Source organism: Phoenix dactylifera, chromosome 13, assembly GCF_051530095.1.
Source record: "Phoenix dactylifera cultivar Ajwa chromosome 13, Ajwa_hap1_PhDact_Kaust_v1.1, whole genome shotgun sequence".
NCBI lineage: Eukaryota > Viridiplantae > Streptophyta > Magnoliopsida > Arecales > Arecaceae > Phoenix > Phoenix dactylifera.
Window position 1 is genome coordinate 20,499,528 of NC_143202.1, and position 19,619 is coordinate 20,519,146.

At 45.7% G+C, this 19,619-nt stretch overlaps 1 protein-coding gene across 1 annotated transcript; it reads right to left on the bottom strand.

Annotated features, from left to right (window-relative positions):
* Nucleotides 1-186: 186 nt before the first annotated feature.
* Nucleotides 187-13,181, bottom strand: LOC103715861 (gamma carbonic anhydrase-like 2, mitochondrial). Its single transcript, XM_008803627.6, has 2 exons — nt 12,731-13,181; nt 187-806 (listed from the first exon to the last, which is right to left on the bottom strand). The coding sequence occupies exons 1-2, from the start codon at nt 13,113-13,115 to the stop codon at nt 430-432; spliced, it is 762 nt and encodes a 253-aa protein (XP_008801849.3). The 5' UTR covers nt 13,116-13,181; the 3' UTR covers nt 187-429.
* Nucleotides 13,182-19,619: the final 6,438 nt, after the last annotated feature.

Here is a 19,619-nt window from a genome sequence, read left to right on the forward strand (position 1 = left end):
GAATTTACAAAGTTGAAAGGATATGGTTCCCATGGTAGGCTACAGAATACATTTCCGTATGCCCAAAACATGATGTTTGGAACTCAAAAGTGCTTCGGAAGTCCAAGCTACCTCTGTAACATTTCACAAGCTTCTCACCAATCAGACTCTGGTTTGTTCACAACCAATAGCCCCATTCAGAATATCTGATTGAAAATAGGTATGCTTCTTAAAATGGAAAAAGCGGAGGTTCTGCCTTACCTGGCAGGCAAGGACAGAAATAAAAGTCCCAGCTCCTGCCACTGTTCTTCACAGCCACTCGAAACATATTCAATGTCCACACCAAGCATCCAGATCAAATAAAAGACCAAGTATTAAACAATAAAATCAGTTATAAATCCTGGGTTGCTTATTTATCTCCAAAGGTAACATTCGTTGATTGGTTACGCTTCAAAGAGGAATTGACAAGGCCTTTTTCATTTTCTCCACCTCCAAATAAACTGTCGAATATGGAAGGAATTCAGAGAAATGGTTCTGCATCAGATCGTTTATGGCAACAGCAAGCTTTGGAATCTCTAAGATTTCTTCATGGGTCAGCTTTCGAACGAACCTTGCTGGATTACCAGCCCAAAGCTCACCAGTTGGAATCCTTCGACCAGGTGGAAGCACAGATCCAGCTTCTAAGATTGAATTGGTCTCCACCAAGGAACCTTCCATGAGAATGGAGTGCTGTCCAATGATACACTCTGGTTCAATTGTGCATGACCGCAAGAGACTATAAGCTCCGATCGTCACATACCTCTCAATGAATGTTTCAGCTGGAAGTCCTGTCAAAGAGAAACAGAATGGAGATAAGATATCCATGAAAAGATTTGAGGTCCAAAAGAAAAAGGAACAGAACAGCTCCAGTGACAAACCAAGTGATCATGAAAAGCCCTTAAACCGAGCTGGAACTTTTTCTTCTAAGAAACTGGCTGTCAAAAGAAATTTCAGGTTTCGTTCGTATTTGGAGACCATCATTACTGATGGAAAAAGGCCCTCAAATTAACAAACTACACGATAATACATATCCTTACCAGCTGGAGTGCTTCCCTTCATCCAACCACGGCCTTGGATACTATATTAAAGATGAAAATAGAGAGCACGAGAGAGGATGTGGTATGGAGATGATAAGAGGAACAAGGACACAGACTGCAGATGCCTCAGGAAAATTTAAATTCACATGTTCACATCTCTTAACACAGGGCATCAGAGCTGGTACATGCCAGAGGAAGCAAAGTGGTTGGGAATGCCATCCGCCATTCCTCTATATGTAACTTCAAGGGCAACCACTCTTATACCATTCTGAGGGTGGCTTAAATAAGGTTCCAACAAAATCCAGTCTATCAAAAAAAGGGGATATTCCAATATTTGGAAGCTGCAACTTGCCTCTAGTACTAAACTGGGAGGACCCTGAACCTTAACTTGCTAGTCAGGTCATGAAGGTCTTGTATCTCCAGGTACAATGAAATCTCAGGTGACATCCATGTTGTGTTGATTCAAAGATTCAATGATTATCAACTAAATATGCAGCCTTAATTTCTCCTTCAAGGGTCACTGCAATTACATGGATACTTCAAATTGTATGGCTCGTCCATATTAGATATGCATCAAATACCAATACTACTCATACTTCTAAGCTACGATTCTGAAACTTATTTTCACAATTACAAAAGTGCTCCAAATATTTTTCGAACATGCTTGAGATACTTCCTCGATACCAGCAGGAAGGGGGGCAGATTTTTTCTTTCTCTTTTTTCTTGTATATAAATGTTAACCTTTTAATGATGAATTGTTAATTATGGAGTTTGTGATATTGATATCATACTATGCAATATGGATTAGGGTCTACAAATTTGAATGATGACAAACTGAAGAGTTTGTGGAAATTAATGCTATCCTATAAAGTATGGAGTGTGTTATTTTGATAGGCCACCATGCTTTATGATTTTTTTTTCATATGTATATGTACAGAAATACATTGTTGTATCCAAGCTGCTGTATACCTTACTTTTTCAAGATTTGCTGTATTGACATGACTATATCATGTAAAAGCAGTATCCTATGTCTGTCTCCATGCTTCTTACCGAGCAATGGAAAGGATGTACCTCAAAGCTATAAAGGGGAGCTTCTACCTCTCGAGGAGTTGAATGTGAAGAATTCGAATCAGCCATCTAATTGTTCTTTGCCTTTGTAGGGTTTTTGCTCCATTATTGGATGATAGTTTTCCTGTAAACTTGTTAATAACTTTCGAATGCTTGTTCAAGAGGATCTTGTAATAAGAAAGAAACATAAACCGATTAAGATGCCGATTGAATCTTTGCACAAGTACAATATCTAACTGCATTAACCTGAAGATGGAGAAATTCACCTCTCATATAATCTTCCACATTAGGACTCATAAATTACCTTGTTAATAATTGGTGTCATACGGTGACAAGAGGAACAAAGTACTGAGGAGGTTACAAAGAGTACTGATTTGGACGGGGAGGCGATATGTGTCGACCAGAGATATTTGTTGTTGATGAGGTAAGACCAAATGGCAATTTTGCGTTGAACTGCTGGAAGATCATGATAAGGACTCCGATGGTGATATTGCAATGGAAGGCCAGGATGAAATTTACTATTTGTAACAGCCAAATAAAGCTGTGGCTAAATGATAAGATGTCAGGTGAGAACTCAAAAGCTATCAGGCTGGAGAGCTCAGGCTTGTTTGATATTGTAAGATGTAGCATTATATCATAAATCAACTCAGAATCTGTTACTTTAGGGGGCACTAGTCTCTAAATCTAGATTCAAAATCACTATGCACACACAACTTTTATATATAATAATGGAAGATCTGGTACTGCAACGCCATAACCTATGCTGGTGGAGAAAGCAACTCTTACATGTTGGAGGCACAGACAAATGAAATGAACCATGGCATCTGAATTTAGAGCTATTGCAGGCCCCCTGAAATAGCAAATCATATAGGATGTTCCTTGGGGGAAGGAACAAGAGCTCCAAATGTAGAATAGGTGATAATGAGGGAAACAAGGATTACACAAAACTTAGTGCCACTTCAAACCAACCATTTGGATATGCTTATGTGATCTCTTCATAATAATCATAGGAAGAGGTCTTTGCATATTCTAGCTATTCCCTTTGTACAATTCCATCTCCATTGCTTCATTTGTAGGTCTTCGCATATTCCAGCTATGCCCTTCATACAATTTTATCTCCATTGCTTCATTTGTAGATTGGATAACTATCAGCACAAAGGGATAGCATATGTGCTGGAAATGGAGAGCCACGAAAGAGTTCTAAGGAACTTCAGATCATGGGATGCACTTAAGAGCTTTTATTAATTGGAGTGTAACTAAGTGCAAATGACATGAGCTCGGGTCAAAGAAGAAGTCTGGAAGATTCTTTCAAAGGGGAACCAAGAGTGACTAGAAGTGTAACTTGACTCTATTTTAAGAAGTATGAATGACTTGATGTCTGGAAGTTACTTTCAAAGGGAAACCAGTACAAGCTGATGGAACTGAAATGGCGGGGCTCCTTCGCATCCTGGCGCTTCGGTATCAACGTGACATGGGTAGCTCTCCAATCATCGGGCATCATTGCCTGACTGAAGAAATACTGCACTGCCTCCGCCACTGCAACCCGAATGACGCCCCAATATCTCCTAGAGAAGAAAGGTGGAAAGCCGTCCGGCCCTGGAGCTTTGTCCTCTGCCAGGGCCCAGACCGCCTCCTGTACTTCCTCCCCTGTCACATGTTGCACCAGGAGTGCGTTCTCCGACATTCCGATTTGCGTATCTGCCCTCGAGAGCTGGCCGACATCCCCAGGATCTCTATCCTCCGTCCATCTGGACCGAAAGAAATCTAGCAATACCTAACCAACCTCCGCCTCCCCTCCACCTGCCGACCAGTCCCATCTCGCAGGGAATGAATCATGCTCCTCTGCCTTCTGATGACCGTCGTCTGGTGGAAGAAACTGGTATTCCGATCTCCCTCTCTAACCCACTGGATCCTAGACTTCTGTCTCCAGAAGATCTCATGCTGGCGTAGCGACGAGTGATGATCAGCAAGTAGCCCCCGTAGGCGCATCATGTCCGCCTCCGGGAGCTCACCCTCCTGATCTTTTCTGGTTTGAAGATCGCTAATGGCAACCTCTACCACTTCCATCTTCCTAAAAATATCTCCCACCACCTCGTGGTTCCAACGGCGGAGCCGCCTCTTAGTTATTTCCAACTTTCGTGATACCCTCTGCATGGCATTGCCGTGCACCGGCAAGAACCATGCCTCCTGAACAATGTCCCAGGATTGAGGGTAAAACAACCACACCTTCTCAAAACGGAAGGGGCTGTGATGGCCGGAGTCCGAGACTGTTGATAACAACAGAGGACAATGGTCAGAAGCAATGCGGAATAAATGTCTGATCTGGTAGGTAGGAAATCGGATGATCCAATCAGGGATCGCAGTAGCCCTGTCTATCCGCTCCCAAACCCTAGACACGCTAGACTGGTTATTACACCACGTGAATCGCAGTCCAAAGAAACCTATATCCACTAAACCATTTCGAGATACAAAATCACGGAACTCTCTTCGATCTACTGTATCGGTAAAGGGTCGTCCTCCTCTCTTTTCACTTGCATTCAGAATACAATTGAAGTCGCCTATCACCGTGGTCGGAAAATCTTGGGCAACTAGATTAGTAATCTCATCCCAGAGGACTCTCCTATTCCTATAATTGGTGCTCGCATACACCCCATATAATATCCATGGAGCAGCATTAGGTTCTGTAACAATCATTATAACCTGTTGGGGGCAGTTGTGGAAGACATCACTGTCGCCGCCTCCCGTTTCCACAATACCAAAATACCCCCTGAAAGCCCTTGGGAGTCTATGGCGTAAGACTCCCAGTTGGCCTCCAGGCAGCGCTGGACTCGACGAAGTCCGTTACCGGACAACCGCATCTCACAGAGGAAGCAGATCTCTGGGCTGTGGACCTGCACTAACCTCCTGAATGACGTCCTAAAAGACAGCTTGCCTGCCCCTCTACAATTCTATGCTAGGATCCTCATGGAGAAAAGTCTAAGAGGTCGGCCACAGGCTCATCCACCCCCTGGGCCATCGGGTCCAGCACTACCACGGGATATATCCCCCCACGCTGACCGTCATCCTCACTCGCTCCGAAGACAGCCCGCATAACAGCCGCTCGGACCCTCTGTACCACCGTCGGATGATCCACCGCCAGTCTACTGGTGGTCCCTACGACCGTAATCCGGTCATCACTGCTCTCCCTACTGTCCCCATAGGGTACCCCCTCCCGGGATGCCTGAGCCAGCCGCTCTGCCTCGGGGTGGCTGACCGACACCCGGTCCCCAGCCCCATGGGCCCCTCTGCCTAGGTCACGCTCGCCCGGGCTAGACTCCTGCGGGGGGCCTAATGTGACTCCAGTGCCCGCCGGGGGGGGTTTGGTGGGGATCTCTCCCCTACCTGGGGCGGAGAACCAAACCAGAACACTATAGATGATCCCCGTGCTGGGTCCTCGGTGGTGTCCACCAGCCTAGGCGCACTCAATGCTCCTGGTGACCCGAACACCTCTCGTCCTAATGTCTCCTGGCCCATCAGCTTGTGCACAACCCTTTATAAGGTCGTGGCAAGAATAATGGTGGGCAGGATGAAGCATCTGCTGCCAGGCCTCATCTGCCAGGAGCAAGGTGCTTTCGTGGGGGGTAGAAATATTTCTGATAACGTCATGCTGGCCCAAGAAATGATGTGAGATCTTCGACGGGCCTCTAAGCGACGAAGCATGATGGCTGTCAAGCTAGACATTGAATGGGCTTACGACAGAATTCGGTGGAGTTTCTTGCGACGCGCTTTGGAGTGCTTCGATTTTCATGAGACCTGGATTGAGTGGGTGTTGGGGTGCGTCCGGGGGTCGAGGTTTTCCATCTTGATCAACGGCATGCCTTCCCCCTTTTTTAGGTCTACTATGAGGCTTAGACAGGGATGTCCTTTATCCCCATATTTATTCATCATCTGTTCAGATGTCCTGTCTCGGGCTCTGCGGGGTGCTTGTGTTAACCGGGAGCTGGAGGCGTTTGTTCCCGCCCCAGGGTCTCGGTCTATATCACATTTACTATTCGCAGACGATTGTCTGCTCCTGGCTAGGGCGCGGGTAGCAGATGCACGAGTCCTCAGGAGAGTATTAGCGGAGTACTGCGCAATGTCGGGACAGAAGGTAAACCTTCAGAAGTCAACAATTTCCTTCAGCCCTAGCACTGAGCACAGGGTCAGATAGGAGATTCGGGGGTTACTGGGGATGCCGGATCAGGATGGGACCTGGAGCTATCTGGGAGTACCCACCATGGGCAGAAGGTTACGAGTGGCGGAGTGTTCTGGTTTGGTACAGAGGATTCAGAGCAGACTGGAGGGCTGGAGGGCATCTTCGCTCTCTATGATGGATAGATTGACGCTGATTAGATCAGTGCTAGCTTCCATGCCGGTCCACTTCATGGCAAACACAGTGGTTCCGAAAACAGTGCTGACGAGAATTGAGCGGCTACTTCGGAGCTTCCTGTGAGGGTCGTATGGAGGGGGTCACGGGATGCATTTAGTGGCATGGGAGAGTGTCTGCCTACTAGTGAGGGAGGGTGGCCTCGGGGTTTTGTCTCTTGTGGAGCGGCGCGAGGCGCTGATTGCCTGACATGCAGCTCGATTCACGCTGGAGCCATAGGGTTTCTGGAGTCAGACCATGGCTGCCAGATATGGCCGAACCAGCACTGCAGGGACGATTCGCAGTGGGCGTCGCTGTTCATTCATGTGGTGAGAAAGCGCAAGATATCTTTCCACGGTCGAAGAGAATACTAGATGATTGATAGGCGATGGGTAGAGTATTGATGTGGTTCGCGATCCATGAGTGGGTGCCCTATCTTTGAGACTCTGGCCGACTATGGTTGATATTGAGGCATTGGAGGGACTGCGGGTCTGCGACCTCCTTGTCCCGGGCAGGGCTGCTTGAGATGAGGCTAGGTTGGGTCACATGTTTGGGGCACACTTGGCCGAGAGGGTCCGGTCCCTTCCGATTCCGAGGTATGCGGGTCCGGATACCCGGGTATAGAGTACGTCTTGTAAGACTAGAGTGAGGGTGGGGGAGCTCTCCCGAGTGCTCCGGCTAGAGCACATGAGCTAGGACCGGAGTATGCCTGGGTCTGGCGCCTAGGCCTCCATCCGAGGGTCGCATTGTTCTTATGAAAAATCGTTTGGGATCGGCTTCCGACGAGAGCAGTACTGAGCGGACGGGGCTTGAGGATGCCCCCTAAGTGCGGGGCATACGGAGCCGATGAGTCGGTGGACCATGCACCGTTTCAGTGCACATGGGCGAGGGTGGCGTGGCGTGCGGCGTGGCTGCTATGGGAGGGTTGGTCTCGGGGGGACCAGTTCTTACGAACCATCCGTGGGTGGTCGGGCAACCTATTGACATGCCAAGAGGCGGTTAGAGCGACCTGCACAGCATATCAGATATGGCTGGAAAGGAATGCTCGAACCTTTGGTGAGCAGAGCATGTCGCTAAGGCTCGTGGCAGAGAGCGCCTGGGCGCAGGCGACAGAGATTAGTCGTGCTTCCTCTTTAGAAGGACTTTTGATAGCTCGAGATATCTGAGGTTCCCTTTCTGCCTCGGCAGCTTCTCGCACGGTGTTTTTCACCTGGGAGCCTCCATCCCAAGCTTCCTCAAGGTCAATTTTGATGGATCGGTGCTGGATGGTGGCATAAAGGGTGGAGCGGATTTCGTTATTAGGGATCCAAACTCCAGGATTGTGGCAGCAGGAGGCTGTCAGTTATTTGACTGCACGGTTTCTGGAGCGGAGCTGAGAGCTGCTTGGGCGGGTCTTCGACACGCTCAGCGTGTGCTCTCAGCTAGATCAGTCATTTTGGAGGGTGACTCGGCTACGGTCATTAGTTGGATCCAGGGGGGTCAGAGGGTCGGTGCTGCCGACCATCCCTTGATCCGCGATATCTGGATGATGATGAGGGACGGAGGGGTGGTCCAGGCGAAGCATGTATTTAGAGAAGCCAACGGGGCTGCGGATTGGGTGGCTACGTATGTAGCTAACTATGCCAGTAGTACCTTATGGGCAGGGGACGAGGAGTTGCCTTGGGAGCTCCGGGATGTTCTGTTTTCCGACTTTATTGGGTGCATCCGTACACGTGTTGTATAGATCATCCAGTTTTAGAAGGAAAAAAAAAAGGAAAACCAGTAGTGCCAAGGGGCATACATGGAAACAGATTGTTACAATTAAGAGCTCACTCATCAGAACTTTGCATAGTAGAGCATGGAAAAATGGCACACACAGAGAACTACAAAGAATTATTTTTATGAAGGATTCCAATAAGAGAATCTGTTTTCTAAGACAGAAAATTGGCTAGAAGATTGTGGGTTATATTTTACTTAATGATTGCCTTATCAGGAAATGCGCATAGTCTAGACAACGTATAAAGAGGAATTTTGTGAAAGAATTCTACGCAAGAAGAGGTTGATGTTAACTATATTACTAGTCCAACTTGATTTATGTTGCAGCCAAAATAAAGAGGTCAGTTGGAGCACATTTGTTGAAGACTAGATAATATCTGATATTGAGACCCATGAATGGCATTTTAATTAAATATCTATCCTATCGAATGACAGCATTGAGGAGAAACAACAGGTTCTCTTTATGGTTAATGGCCTACAGAATAGACAGCTGAATCTTCAGAGGAACTAAATGGGATAGAGAGCAAATAGTCCAAATAGAAACAGGGATGGCAGCATTGATATAAAGTTCTATCTCTTCAAACGTTCAAAGATTTGATCAAGGAGGTAGATTTGCTTGACATCCTCGTATGAAGCCTTCGATCCTTGGCTATTGCCCTGCCTTTATCAGGTAACAAAAGGGCCTCGATCAGTTGCAACATAAAGGATGAGTAACATGGATTACACACTTGTTAAGCACAGAAGCACCTAATCTGATTCAAATTAATTTCTACTACTCTTTTGAAAAGACTCCCAAGTGAGGGCTGCCACTTATTCATAGAAAGTGTTGCGGTCTCAATAAGTTCAACAACATGGTCTAGGATAGGGGTGCTATCAGGTCCGGTCATGTTTGGGTACCATCCAGCCTAGAGCTGGACCTTAAGGAGGATTTGATCTAAATTTTGACCCCGAACCTACCTGTCAGTCAATCAAGGTGGATCCAGGTCTAGGTACATATGGAACTATAAGACCCATTCGGTCTATGAGGATATGGACCAGATTTGGGTCTAGGTACCCAGGGGGTCCATGTATAAAAAGCTAGAGGCAGTAGGAAAAAATGGCATCATAATGAATGATGGTGAAAATAGTGACAAAACCTTTTAGTGAGAGATAAAAATGAGAGGCCAAAAAAATATGATAGAAGAAAATTTTAAATTTATTAGCATATTTTAATAAAAGACCAAAGGTATAAGAACAGAATTATATAAACTATATTTTATATAGCATGCATCATATAAATCATCAACTTCAGGATAATTCAGATATAATTTTTTACTAGACCTAGATATGGACCCGAAACTTCTGAAGGTTCTATCTTTGAATGCATCCCTGAAACAAAAGTTTAACATTTTCATCAGGTTCGAGTTAGGTACAGGTTGAGTCTTAAGTCTACAGATCTGAGTGACAGCCCTAATCTAGGGTGTTGCTGCTCTATCACTGCATCTGGATATTTAATCGACACAACTGCCATAGAGGTGAAAATGGAGGGACCTTATAAGTGCAAGACAAAGTTTCATATAAGGTTCAAGACCTGAAATAATATAGTTGGTCACAATGACATATAGATGGACTGAAGGTGAAGTTGATGGTGGACTTCCAATATTGGGAATTATGAAACAACAAGCCGACAGCCATTTCATCAGAAGTAAGTATGATAACACTATGTTTTTTTCAAAAGTGTTGCTAATTGAGAAAAACAGTATTCTGAGATTGTTGTGCGACATCAAGGGCATTAGGAGAGAAATTGTTGGTTTTGACTAAAGTAAATATGAATTTAAATGAAAGGTGAATGGAAGCAAGTTGCAGAATGAAGGGTATGAAGAGATTAGTCAACGAGCTTTGAGGAAGAAGGAACCTGAGATATTTGGAATGACATGGATGAAGATGAAGCTCTTTGCCTATAAGGCTACCCGTCATTCTTCTTTTAAAGGCTATAAGATATTTCAATAAAATAATATTATCCAAAAGTTCTAGTCAACATCAAGGCATATCCATCATAGATGCCTTAGCCAAGCATTCATTGATTCTGATCTCTAAAAAAGGAAAAGAGTGCATCTGAATACAAGCCCAAGCACATGCAGGACTCATGGCCTACAGAAAATTATAATTATTTTTGGTCATGAGATTGTGTGCTGTCATGGGCAGGATAATTAACCATAATGACTACAAGGCAAATGATATAAACCAGTCTCTGAAATAGTAGTGTCAAAAAATGTCAGGCTTCTTATTCAAATTCAATACCATGAAAGCTTATGGTAGCATCATTCTTGAGTTCATTTTCCTGGTGTTTCATGGTTCAAATAGATATATAGCATTTTCCAGTTAAAAACTATATTCTGAAAAATCTTGGGTGCATTGATAATGGTATGCAGCTGGTCCAACCAGGAAAGGTGTTTAACTTGCATAAAGAGGAACTTCATTAAGAAAAGCATAAAAATATTGCTAAAGTAACATAAAGTCATACAAAAAAAAAAGAGTTAGCCAGCTGATGTGTAACTTTTTTGTTGGAATCATCCATGCCAAAGATAGATAGAGGAGGGAAGTAAACTAAGCTTCTTCTTTTGGACATTAAATGGACATTTTCCACTTAATACCTAGGTCCACATCAATCTTCCCAGAAGGATATGATATAGGAGAAATTTATTCTCAAAGAGGCCAAGAAGACGAATTCTGTTTGAACTTGAATGGTGTGATTTGGCAAAGATACTAACATTACTTGGAGCTTATTGCCAACAAAAAATAGAGAAAAAACATTTCTTCTCTTTAAACTATCCAATCAATTGAATAATTCATTCTTATCAAGACGGAAACATCAGATGAACAATCTATCAAACATATGTACAACAAGCTATAACAAGGTTTCCTTTTTTTTGGGGGCGGGGGGTAAAATATAGGAGGGGGGGAGAGGAAACCTCACCCGTGTAGCAGCCCCCACTGGGCCCCCCTTCCACCAGGAAATGTTCGATGCGGGTAGAAATTTTGCTCATACCCTTCCCGACCCGTGGGTCACCCCACGTGTGAGTACGTCACCCCAGCGCCACCTCAGTGCCAATTGGATCAGATAGCGTTCCCACCGAGCGTGTCCAGGCGGGAGGCAACCAGTCCCCAACATGTAATCGACGCCCGCGCGTTTCGAACCTGAACAGCGCCGGTGGAAGCAAAGCCCCGTTTCAACTGTGCTACCACCTTGGTAGCTAATAAGGTTTCCTTCGAATTCCACAAATTTCTAGAATATGTAGAGTACTCTAGAATATTTCAAATTCTTGTATTGTCCTGTAGATGGATTTACTATTCTTGTGGACTTCATTGAATCATGTCTTATGCTCTACAAATCCTACACACCATGTGCCAAGAGCATGCTGTCATTTCATGACAAATTGATCATGCTTGTGTATTTAAAGACAAAGGCCCATGAAAGGCTTGAATGGCCAAAATCAGGAAGCATTATTAGACCTCTGCATAGGAAGTTAGTCACTTTAAAGTCGGTTCTTTTGGTAAATGAAATAGTTCTTCTGTAACTACTGCAAATCTGCCCCTAGAATACCTAAGTTGTTAATTCTGATTTCAAGGTCAACAAGAACTTCTCTAATGTTCTAACTCAATTGAAGATTTCCATGGTGATAACCCAAGATACACACATTCCTTTCTTCCAAAATTCTTTTGGCAAACCATTGGTGTATACCAACTAAGAGTATCCAATATCCAGCAAATTTCAGCAAATTACCTCCTTAAAAAATTTAAAGTTCAGATGACAACTCCTTCTATGTTCAAAGAAAATTTCCTCCACTTCATAACCTGTCCCAAATGTGATTCTCATGTCAAATTTAGAACCAAAGAAATAACAATAATCTGTTTTCCACCTCTTTGGGAGAGTACTAATAGAGCTTCTGTAGTCTGAGCATAAGATAATTCTGTACCTCCCACCAAATTGTGTCCGCATGAAATACATCCAAACATATTAAATGAATAACAATCTCTAGGCCTTTGACATATGCTCACAACTAAGGTATTGACTTTGAAGTCATCCTCAGAAACCTACTGAACAACCCTACCAATTTTACTTCTGATCCACGCTCCAACTGACATTTGGCACATAAAACCTACAATTCTTGCAACCAATTAAACATTCAACCCTTCATTGAAATGAATCGTTCGCAAAGCCCTTATAAAGGCCTCAAGCTGGTCAATGCACCGCTAGCAACGGCCCCTCTCCTACTGGGTAGGGTTTCTAAATTGTTGGAGGAAAAACAAAGAACAAACGTTGAAATTCCAATCCCTAACCCTATCTCCAACCTATTTAAGCATCATAAGGTTTACCATTTCCATTTAGATTTCCAGATCAAGTTAATAGCAATAAGAAAAGATCACATCTGAGCTCATTAATTCAAACAAAAAACGAGAAATGGATCGATCGGGGGATGATGGGGACCTGTGGGTGAGGACCAGGCAGCGTGGAGGACGCAGCGCTCCTGCACGTTGGAGCAGAACCCGACGGTGATCTTGTTGAGGTCGCCGCGGAGGACCGATCCGTTCCAGACGGAGGCGCCGTCGAAGACGGTGACCTGGCCGGCGAGGACGACGTTGGGGGCAACGTAGGCGTCGACGGCGATCTTTGGAACCCACTGCCCCAAGGGGATGACCCGCCGCTGGCCCCGGTAGTCCCACTTCACGCGATCCGCCGACGTCGGCGGCGGCGGCGGCGCCGCGGCGGCGGACGGGGCGGCGGCCTCGGAGGAGAGGGGGCGAAGGAGGGGGAGGAGGCGAGAGGAGGAGGGCAGGGCTCTCCGGGAGAAGCGAGCGAGAGCTGCAGCCATTTTTTCTCTCTTGTTCGACTGCGAAGAGAGGCGAAGAGCGTCCAGCTGTTTGCGGAGAGGGAGGCGGGGGAGGGGACTTGGGCTGGCGCTCGTGCGGGTATAATCTAATGCGTGTGCTCCATACGTGCGACTAGAGAACCTCATTGGCCAGCAATTTTCTTTGCTACAAGACCCAATTGGGGTACAGTGTGGTTGTTGTTGGATTTGTGTTTCATATAACAGAGTTTTGTTTATTTTATTTAAACTTAAAATATGCAGAAGTATTTATTCAAACAATAATTTATTTTAAGCAAACAGCCAATGGAAATTACTACCGTTACAAAATGAGATGATGCAAATGGTAAGAAAAAAAAAGCATAAGAGAGAGTGTCTCTCTTAGAGAATGAAAAGAAAGAGATCAAAAATTGAAGCAAGTGATTATCAACTCTTACCTTACTCATCAACTCTCATGCTAACTTTCAGTCATCTTTGAAATATAACCCTAATTTTTTTCCAAATTTTGAATAATTAAGTGAGATCTTTGATCTACCATTAGTTTTTTTTTCTTATAATGACTATTTTTCTCCTATGTCCTCTTTTCCTTCATTTGAATAGTTAATAAGGGTGGTTAAAAATGGTTCATTGTTTTTTATTTAGAAAATTTAGCCAGAAATTCTATCAAGCATACAACATCTTTATTTTCGAACAACTTTTTTTTTGTAGTAAAAATTATAAAGAATGTAAAACTTGTGTCAAAAAATTGCCCTGCACTTACCGGATTTTCAGTTCAGTTTTCTCCTCCACTAGATCTTAACAAAATTATATGAAATAGAAATGAATGAAATAAAAAAAGAATCGAAATGATAACAAAAAGATAAGGAAAGTGAATTGGTTGAACCTCAATTGAGACTCGGATATAATTGCTACATCAGTTTTAGAATGGAGTGCATAAATATAAAAATATTTTCTAATAGAGATGACTCTATAATTTGAATAATTTGCATTTTATTTGGCACAAAATATCTTTAAAAATTAATAAAAATATTTTGGTTAAATTGAAGTTACTTACCTTTTTGCACTAATCAAACATTTGGAAAATTTCTCAAATGCTCAAATTAACCTGAAACAAAGTAGTAAAGAATTAAATGCTAGCTTTCTATTTTTCCACTCTTTTATGCATAATTAATTCTTGATATAATTCCAAGTCTACATAGCTACTAGCTGATCCACTTAAAAAATTTGTTTCTTCCTATGCGAAAATCCTGAAATGACCAAATTTTATAATCAAGAAGTATACCTATTGTTTTTTCTAAAAATAGAATTTTAGGAGCAAATTATATAACTAGGTATTGCAATAGTTAACCCAAAATCAAGGCTTGATAATCCTACCCTGGCTTTTGAAAGTTTTTTCTAGTTTTTGAATAAGTGAGAGAGATCCTTGATCTAGCATATTTTTTTCCCTTATACTGACTATTTTTCTCTTATGTCCTCTTTTCCTTCATCTGAATAGCTAATAAGGGTGGTTAAAAATGCTCTGTTATTATCTCCTATGTCCAGGGCCGCGCGACCCCCGCATTGGGCCAACGGGCCACCACTGTGCCGGCCCAGCGCGCCCGGGCCCAAAGGGCCGGGCATCGGGCACGTGGGCCGACGGGTGCGGCCGAGGGCGCACCCTGCGCCGTGGCGCGCTGGCCATGCGGGCCCAGACTACGCCGCCCTGAGCAGGTGGAGGCTGCCTTAGATAGGTGCGAGACTGGAGGCCACCTTGTGTCGCATTTGGAGGGGAGTATGGTCGTGCCACTGTCGCTAGGAGAGGGTACGGACCACCTAACTGTCGTGCAACGAGTTAGGGCAGCAGTCATGCGTGTCGTACTGCTGCATTCGACGAGGAGGAGCAGCGGGGTGGCCTAGGTCGTGAGCTTGAGGCAGCTCCCGTGGCCCAGGGGAGGATGAGTTTGAGACCGACTATGTGGATTGTGATCCATGAAAATCTTAGCCGGAAATTGCAGAGGGGTGGCCAAGCCATCCTTCATGTCCTCCTTTAAGCGGTTAGTGCAGGTCCACTGTTCGGAGATCTATTTTCTTTATGAGACTCAATTATCTGGATCTATTTTCTTTATGAGACTCAATTATCTGGCGAGGGGCTTGGCCGACTGCAACGGTGCTTGGGGAGGGACTGGGAGACCTATGCAGTCGATTTCTAGGGGCTGTCGGGAGGTATTTTAGTCCTATGGAGGCAAGGGGTGGCGACAGTTGATGTTTTCCATAACTGCCCCTAATAGGTGGTTATGATTGTGTCGGAACCTAATGCTGCTCCATGGGTGCTGTGTGGTGTGTATGCGAGCACGGATCATAGGGTTAGAAAAGTCCTCTGGTAAGAGATCACCAACCTGGCCGCCCAGAGTATCCCGACGGTGGTAGTTGGTGACTTCAATTATATTTAGAGTATGAGTGATAAGAGGGGAGGTGTAGCTTTCACGGATAGAGTGGACAGGAGGGAGTTTTGCGATTTTGTGTCGCAAAACGGCCTGGTAGATTAGGTTTCTCCGGACCACAGTTTATCTAGTGCAACAATCAGTCTGACAGTGCTAGGATTTGGAAGTGATTAGATAGGGCCTTTGCGTCCCCAGATTGGATCCTTCGATTTTCTACCTACCGAGTCAGTCATTTATCTCGGATTGCATCGGACCACTGTCCTCTGCTGATTTTCACTTCATCGGGATCTAGTCATCACAGCCCCTTTTGCTTTGAGAAGGTTTGGCTATCGTACCCCCAGTCTTGGGATATTGTCTGCGACGCATGGTATGTCTCGGTGCGAGGGGATGTAATGCAACAGGTCTCGTGCAAATTAGAGTTGACCAAGAGGCATCCTCGTCGTTAGAACCGTGAGGTTGTTTACAACATTTTTCGGAGATTGGAGGGGGTGGAGACTGCGAATACTGAGTTGTAAAGAAAAGAAGACCTAGGAGGCGCCCTCCCGGTGGATGATATGGTCGACCTTCGAGGGGCTTCTAGCGACTCACCACTCACTACTATGACAGCATAAGATCTTCTGGCGATAGAAATCTCGGGTTTAATAGGTAAGTGAAGGCGATCGTAATACTAGGTTCTTTCATTAGACGACGGTTACTCGAAGATAGGGAAGCATGATCCCCTCTTTGCGAGATGGGTCTGGCCATCGGGTGGAAGGTAAGCCTGTCGTCAAACAGGTCTTACTTGACTTTTTTCCGCACCAGATGGACGGAGGATGAGGACTCTAGTTGGAGAACACCTTCTAAGGGTGGATGTGGGTATTGATGATGATAGGAATGCAATCTTGGTCTGGCAGGCGTTGGCACGGGACGTGCAGGAGGCAGTCTGGGCTCTGGCAGCGGACAAGGCTCTGGGATCTAACAGTTTTCCCTCTTTCTTTTTTCGATGGTATTAGGGTATTATTTGGGGAGCTATGGTAGATGTTGTTCAGTGCTTCTTTACCCAGGCAGTGATGCTTGAGGATTGGAAGGCCACCTTCATCACGCTCATATCGAAGCGTTAGGAGGCGGCAGAGCCTTGTCACTTCAGGCCCATTAGTTTATGCACAACCTTGTACAAGGTTATGGCAAAAATAATAGTGGGTAGGATGAAGCCCCTATTGCTTGTCATCACCAGCCAAGAGCAGGGGGCTTTTGTAGCCGGCAGAAACATCTCCCACAATGTTATGTTGGCCTAGGAGATGATGTGGGATCTTCAGTAAGCACCGAAGCGGCGAAGCTTGATGGCAATCAAGCTGGATATGGAGAAGGCTTATGACAGGATTAGGTGGAGTTTTCTTTAGCGGGCACTGGAGGCTTACGGTTTCGACAGGCGGTGGATTGGATGGGTCCTGAGGTATGTCCGGAGGCCAAAGTTCTCTATCTTGATCAACAACACACCGTCATCTTTTTTCGAGTCCACCATGAGGCTGCATCAGGGATGTCCCTTATCTCCATACTTATTCATTATCTGTGCTGACATTTTGTCTCGTCCTTTGTAGAGAGTGTGTGCCAGCTGGGAGCTGGAGGTCTGGAGGTCTATGTTCCAGCATTGGGGGCTAGACCTATTTTCTATTTACTTTTTGCTGACGATTGTCTTCTTCTGGCCAAGGCACGGGTTTCTGATGCATGGGTCCTCCGCAGAATGTTGGCAGGTTACTGCGCCGTGTTCGGTTAGAGAGTGAACTTCTTGAAGTCAGCCATTTATTTTAGCCCTAGCATGGAGTGCAGAGTCAAATAGGATATCCGAGGAATACTGCAGATACTAGAGTAGGAGGGGACACTGACCTACCTAGGAGTCCCCATCACTAGCCGGAGACTACGGGTGGCAGAGTGCTCGGGTCTGGTGCAGCGGGTCTAGAGCAGGTTGGAGGGATGGAGGGCGTCATCCCTATCCATGATGGGAAGATTGACACTGGTCAGATCGGTGTTGGGGTCCATACTGGTATATCTCATGGCCAACACTGTGGTACCGAAGGCGACTCTATTGATGATCGAGCGACTTCTTTGGAGCTTCTTGTGTGGGTCACATGGTGGAGGACATGGGGTGAAACTAGTGGCCTGGGAGGCGCAGTCCATCTTGGAGAGGCGCGAGGCTTTCATTGTTCGGCACGCAGTTCGATTCATGTTAGAGCCACACAGGCTTTGGAGTTAGGTGATGGCTGCTAGATATGGTCGAGGGGGCACAGAGGTGGCACGGAGTGGTCGTCGAGTCTCCTCATGGGATGCAAGACCAGAAGGTATTTGCCGACTGCGTCAGCAAACACTAGGTGGCTGATAGACGATGGACGGAGCATCGATGTAACTGGTGATTTGTGGGTGGATACCCTTCCTCTGAGGTGCTAACCGACCATGGTTGATACTGAGGCAGTGGAGGAGCTGCGGGTGTGCGACCTCCTAGCACCATGAGGGGCAGAGTGGGATGAGGCCAGACTACGACAGTTGTTTGGGGTACACCTAGCTGAGAGGATCCGGTCCCTTATGCTACCAGGATGTGCGGGGCCAAATATCTAGGTTTGGGGTACCTCGTGCAGGGCCAGTGTTAGATTGGGAGACCTCTTCCATATTATCCAGTAGGAGCATGAGCCAGGGCCGGACTGTACTGAGATCTGGAGGTCCGGACTTCACCTGAGGGCAACACTCTTCTTATAAAAGGTGGCGTGGGTTCGCCTTCCGACGAGAGCAATGCTGGGTAGGTGGGGCTGGGGGATCCCCATAGAGTACGGGATATGTGGTGCTGAGGAGTTGGTGTACCATATGCTATTTTAGTGTACATGGGCGAGGTCGACATGGCAGTAGACAGGGATCCCGTAGGAGGCATGAAATGAGAGGCTACAGTTTCTACAGGTGATACGATAGTGGTTGGCCAGTTCGCGGATATGTCAAGAGGCCATCAGAGCGACTTGCACAACACATTAGATCTGGCTGGCAAAGAATGCTCGTATTTTCGGCGAGCACAGGGTGTCACCGAGGTTTGTTGCGGAGTTCGCTCGAGTACAGGCGACGGAGATCAGGCCCACCCTCTCTTCAGTCTTCAGATAGACCTTTGACAGATCGAGACACCTGGGGTTCCTTCTCTGCTCAGGCAGCTCCACCCCTGAGCTTCCTCAAGGTCAACTTCGACGGATCGGTGTTTGATGGAGGTATGCAGGGTGGTGGGGGCTTTGTTATACGGGGCTCGCACTCCATGGTGGTGGCAGCGAGTGGCTGCTTGTTTGACACGTTGGTTCCGGGGACAGAGTTGCGAGCTTCCTGGGTTGTCTTCGACATGCACGGCAGGTGCTGCAGGCCAATTTGATCATTCTGGAGGGCGATTCGGCCACGGTTATCGGGTGGATTCGGAAGGGGAGGCGACGGCTGAGAGCACGGACCATCCCCTGATCCGGGATATAACGATGATGATGAGAGATGGGGTGGCCTTTCAGGCCAAGTATGTATTTAGAGAAGCCAACGGGGCGGTCGACTGGGTGGCTGCCTATACGGCCCACCATTCAGGGCACACCCTCTGGTCAGGAGAGGGGGAGCTGCTACAGGCACTCCGCGAGCTAGTGTTTTTTGATTTTATTGGGTGTATTCATACACGCATTATATGAAAAATCCGCCAAAAAAAGAAGATAAAAAAAAAGAAGAAGGTAGAACCTGTTTGTCCTAAGATCACCATTAAAATAGAAAAAAAGAAAAGCTTCTTGCTCTCCTCCATTGCTAATCAATATCTCTAAAATTTCAGAAATTAAATATTACCCTAAACCCTTCAATATTTTGTCCTCTAACATCAAAAATCTGACTTAAAAAATGTATTGGGGTCCTAGTAATTGCCTCAATTGTTTGGCCATTCCCTCATTTTCTTCTTCCCTAAAACACTAGCCTCAAATCATTATTATTGGGCGAGGGATCTAGAGGAGGAGAGCTCCTCAAGATCACTGGTCCCCTGGGGGACATTGAAGAGCTAGGACATGAGGTTGGTGTAGGTGCCCATCTCCCAACCTCTTCTACTCCAGTTATTTGAGAGAGTGAG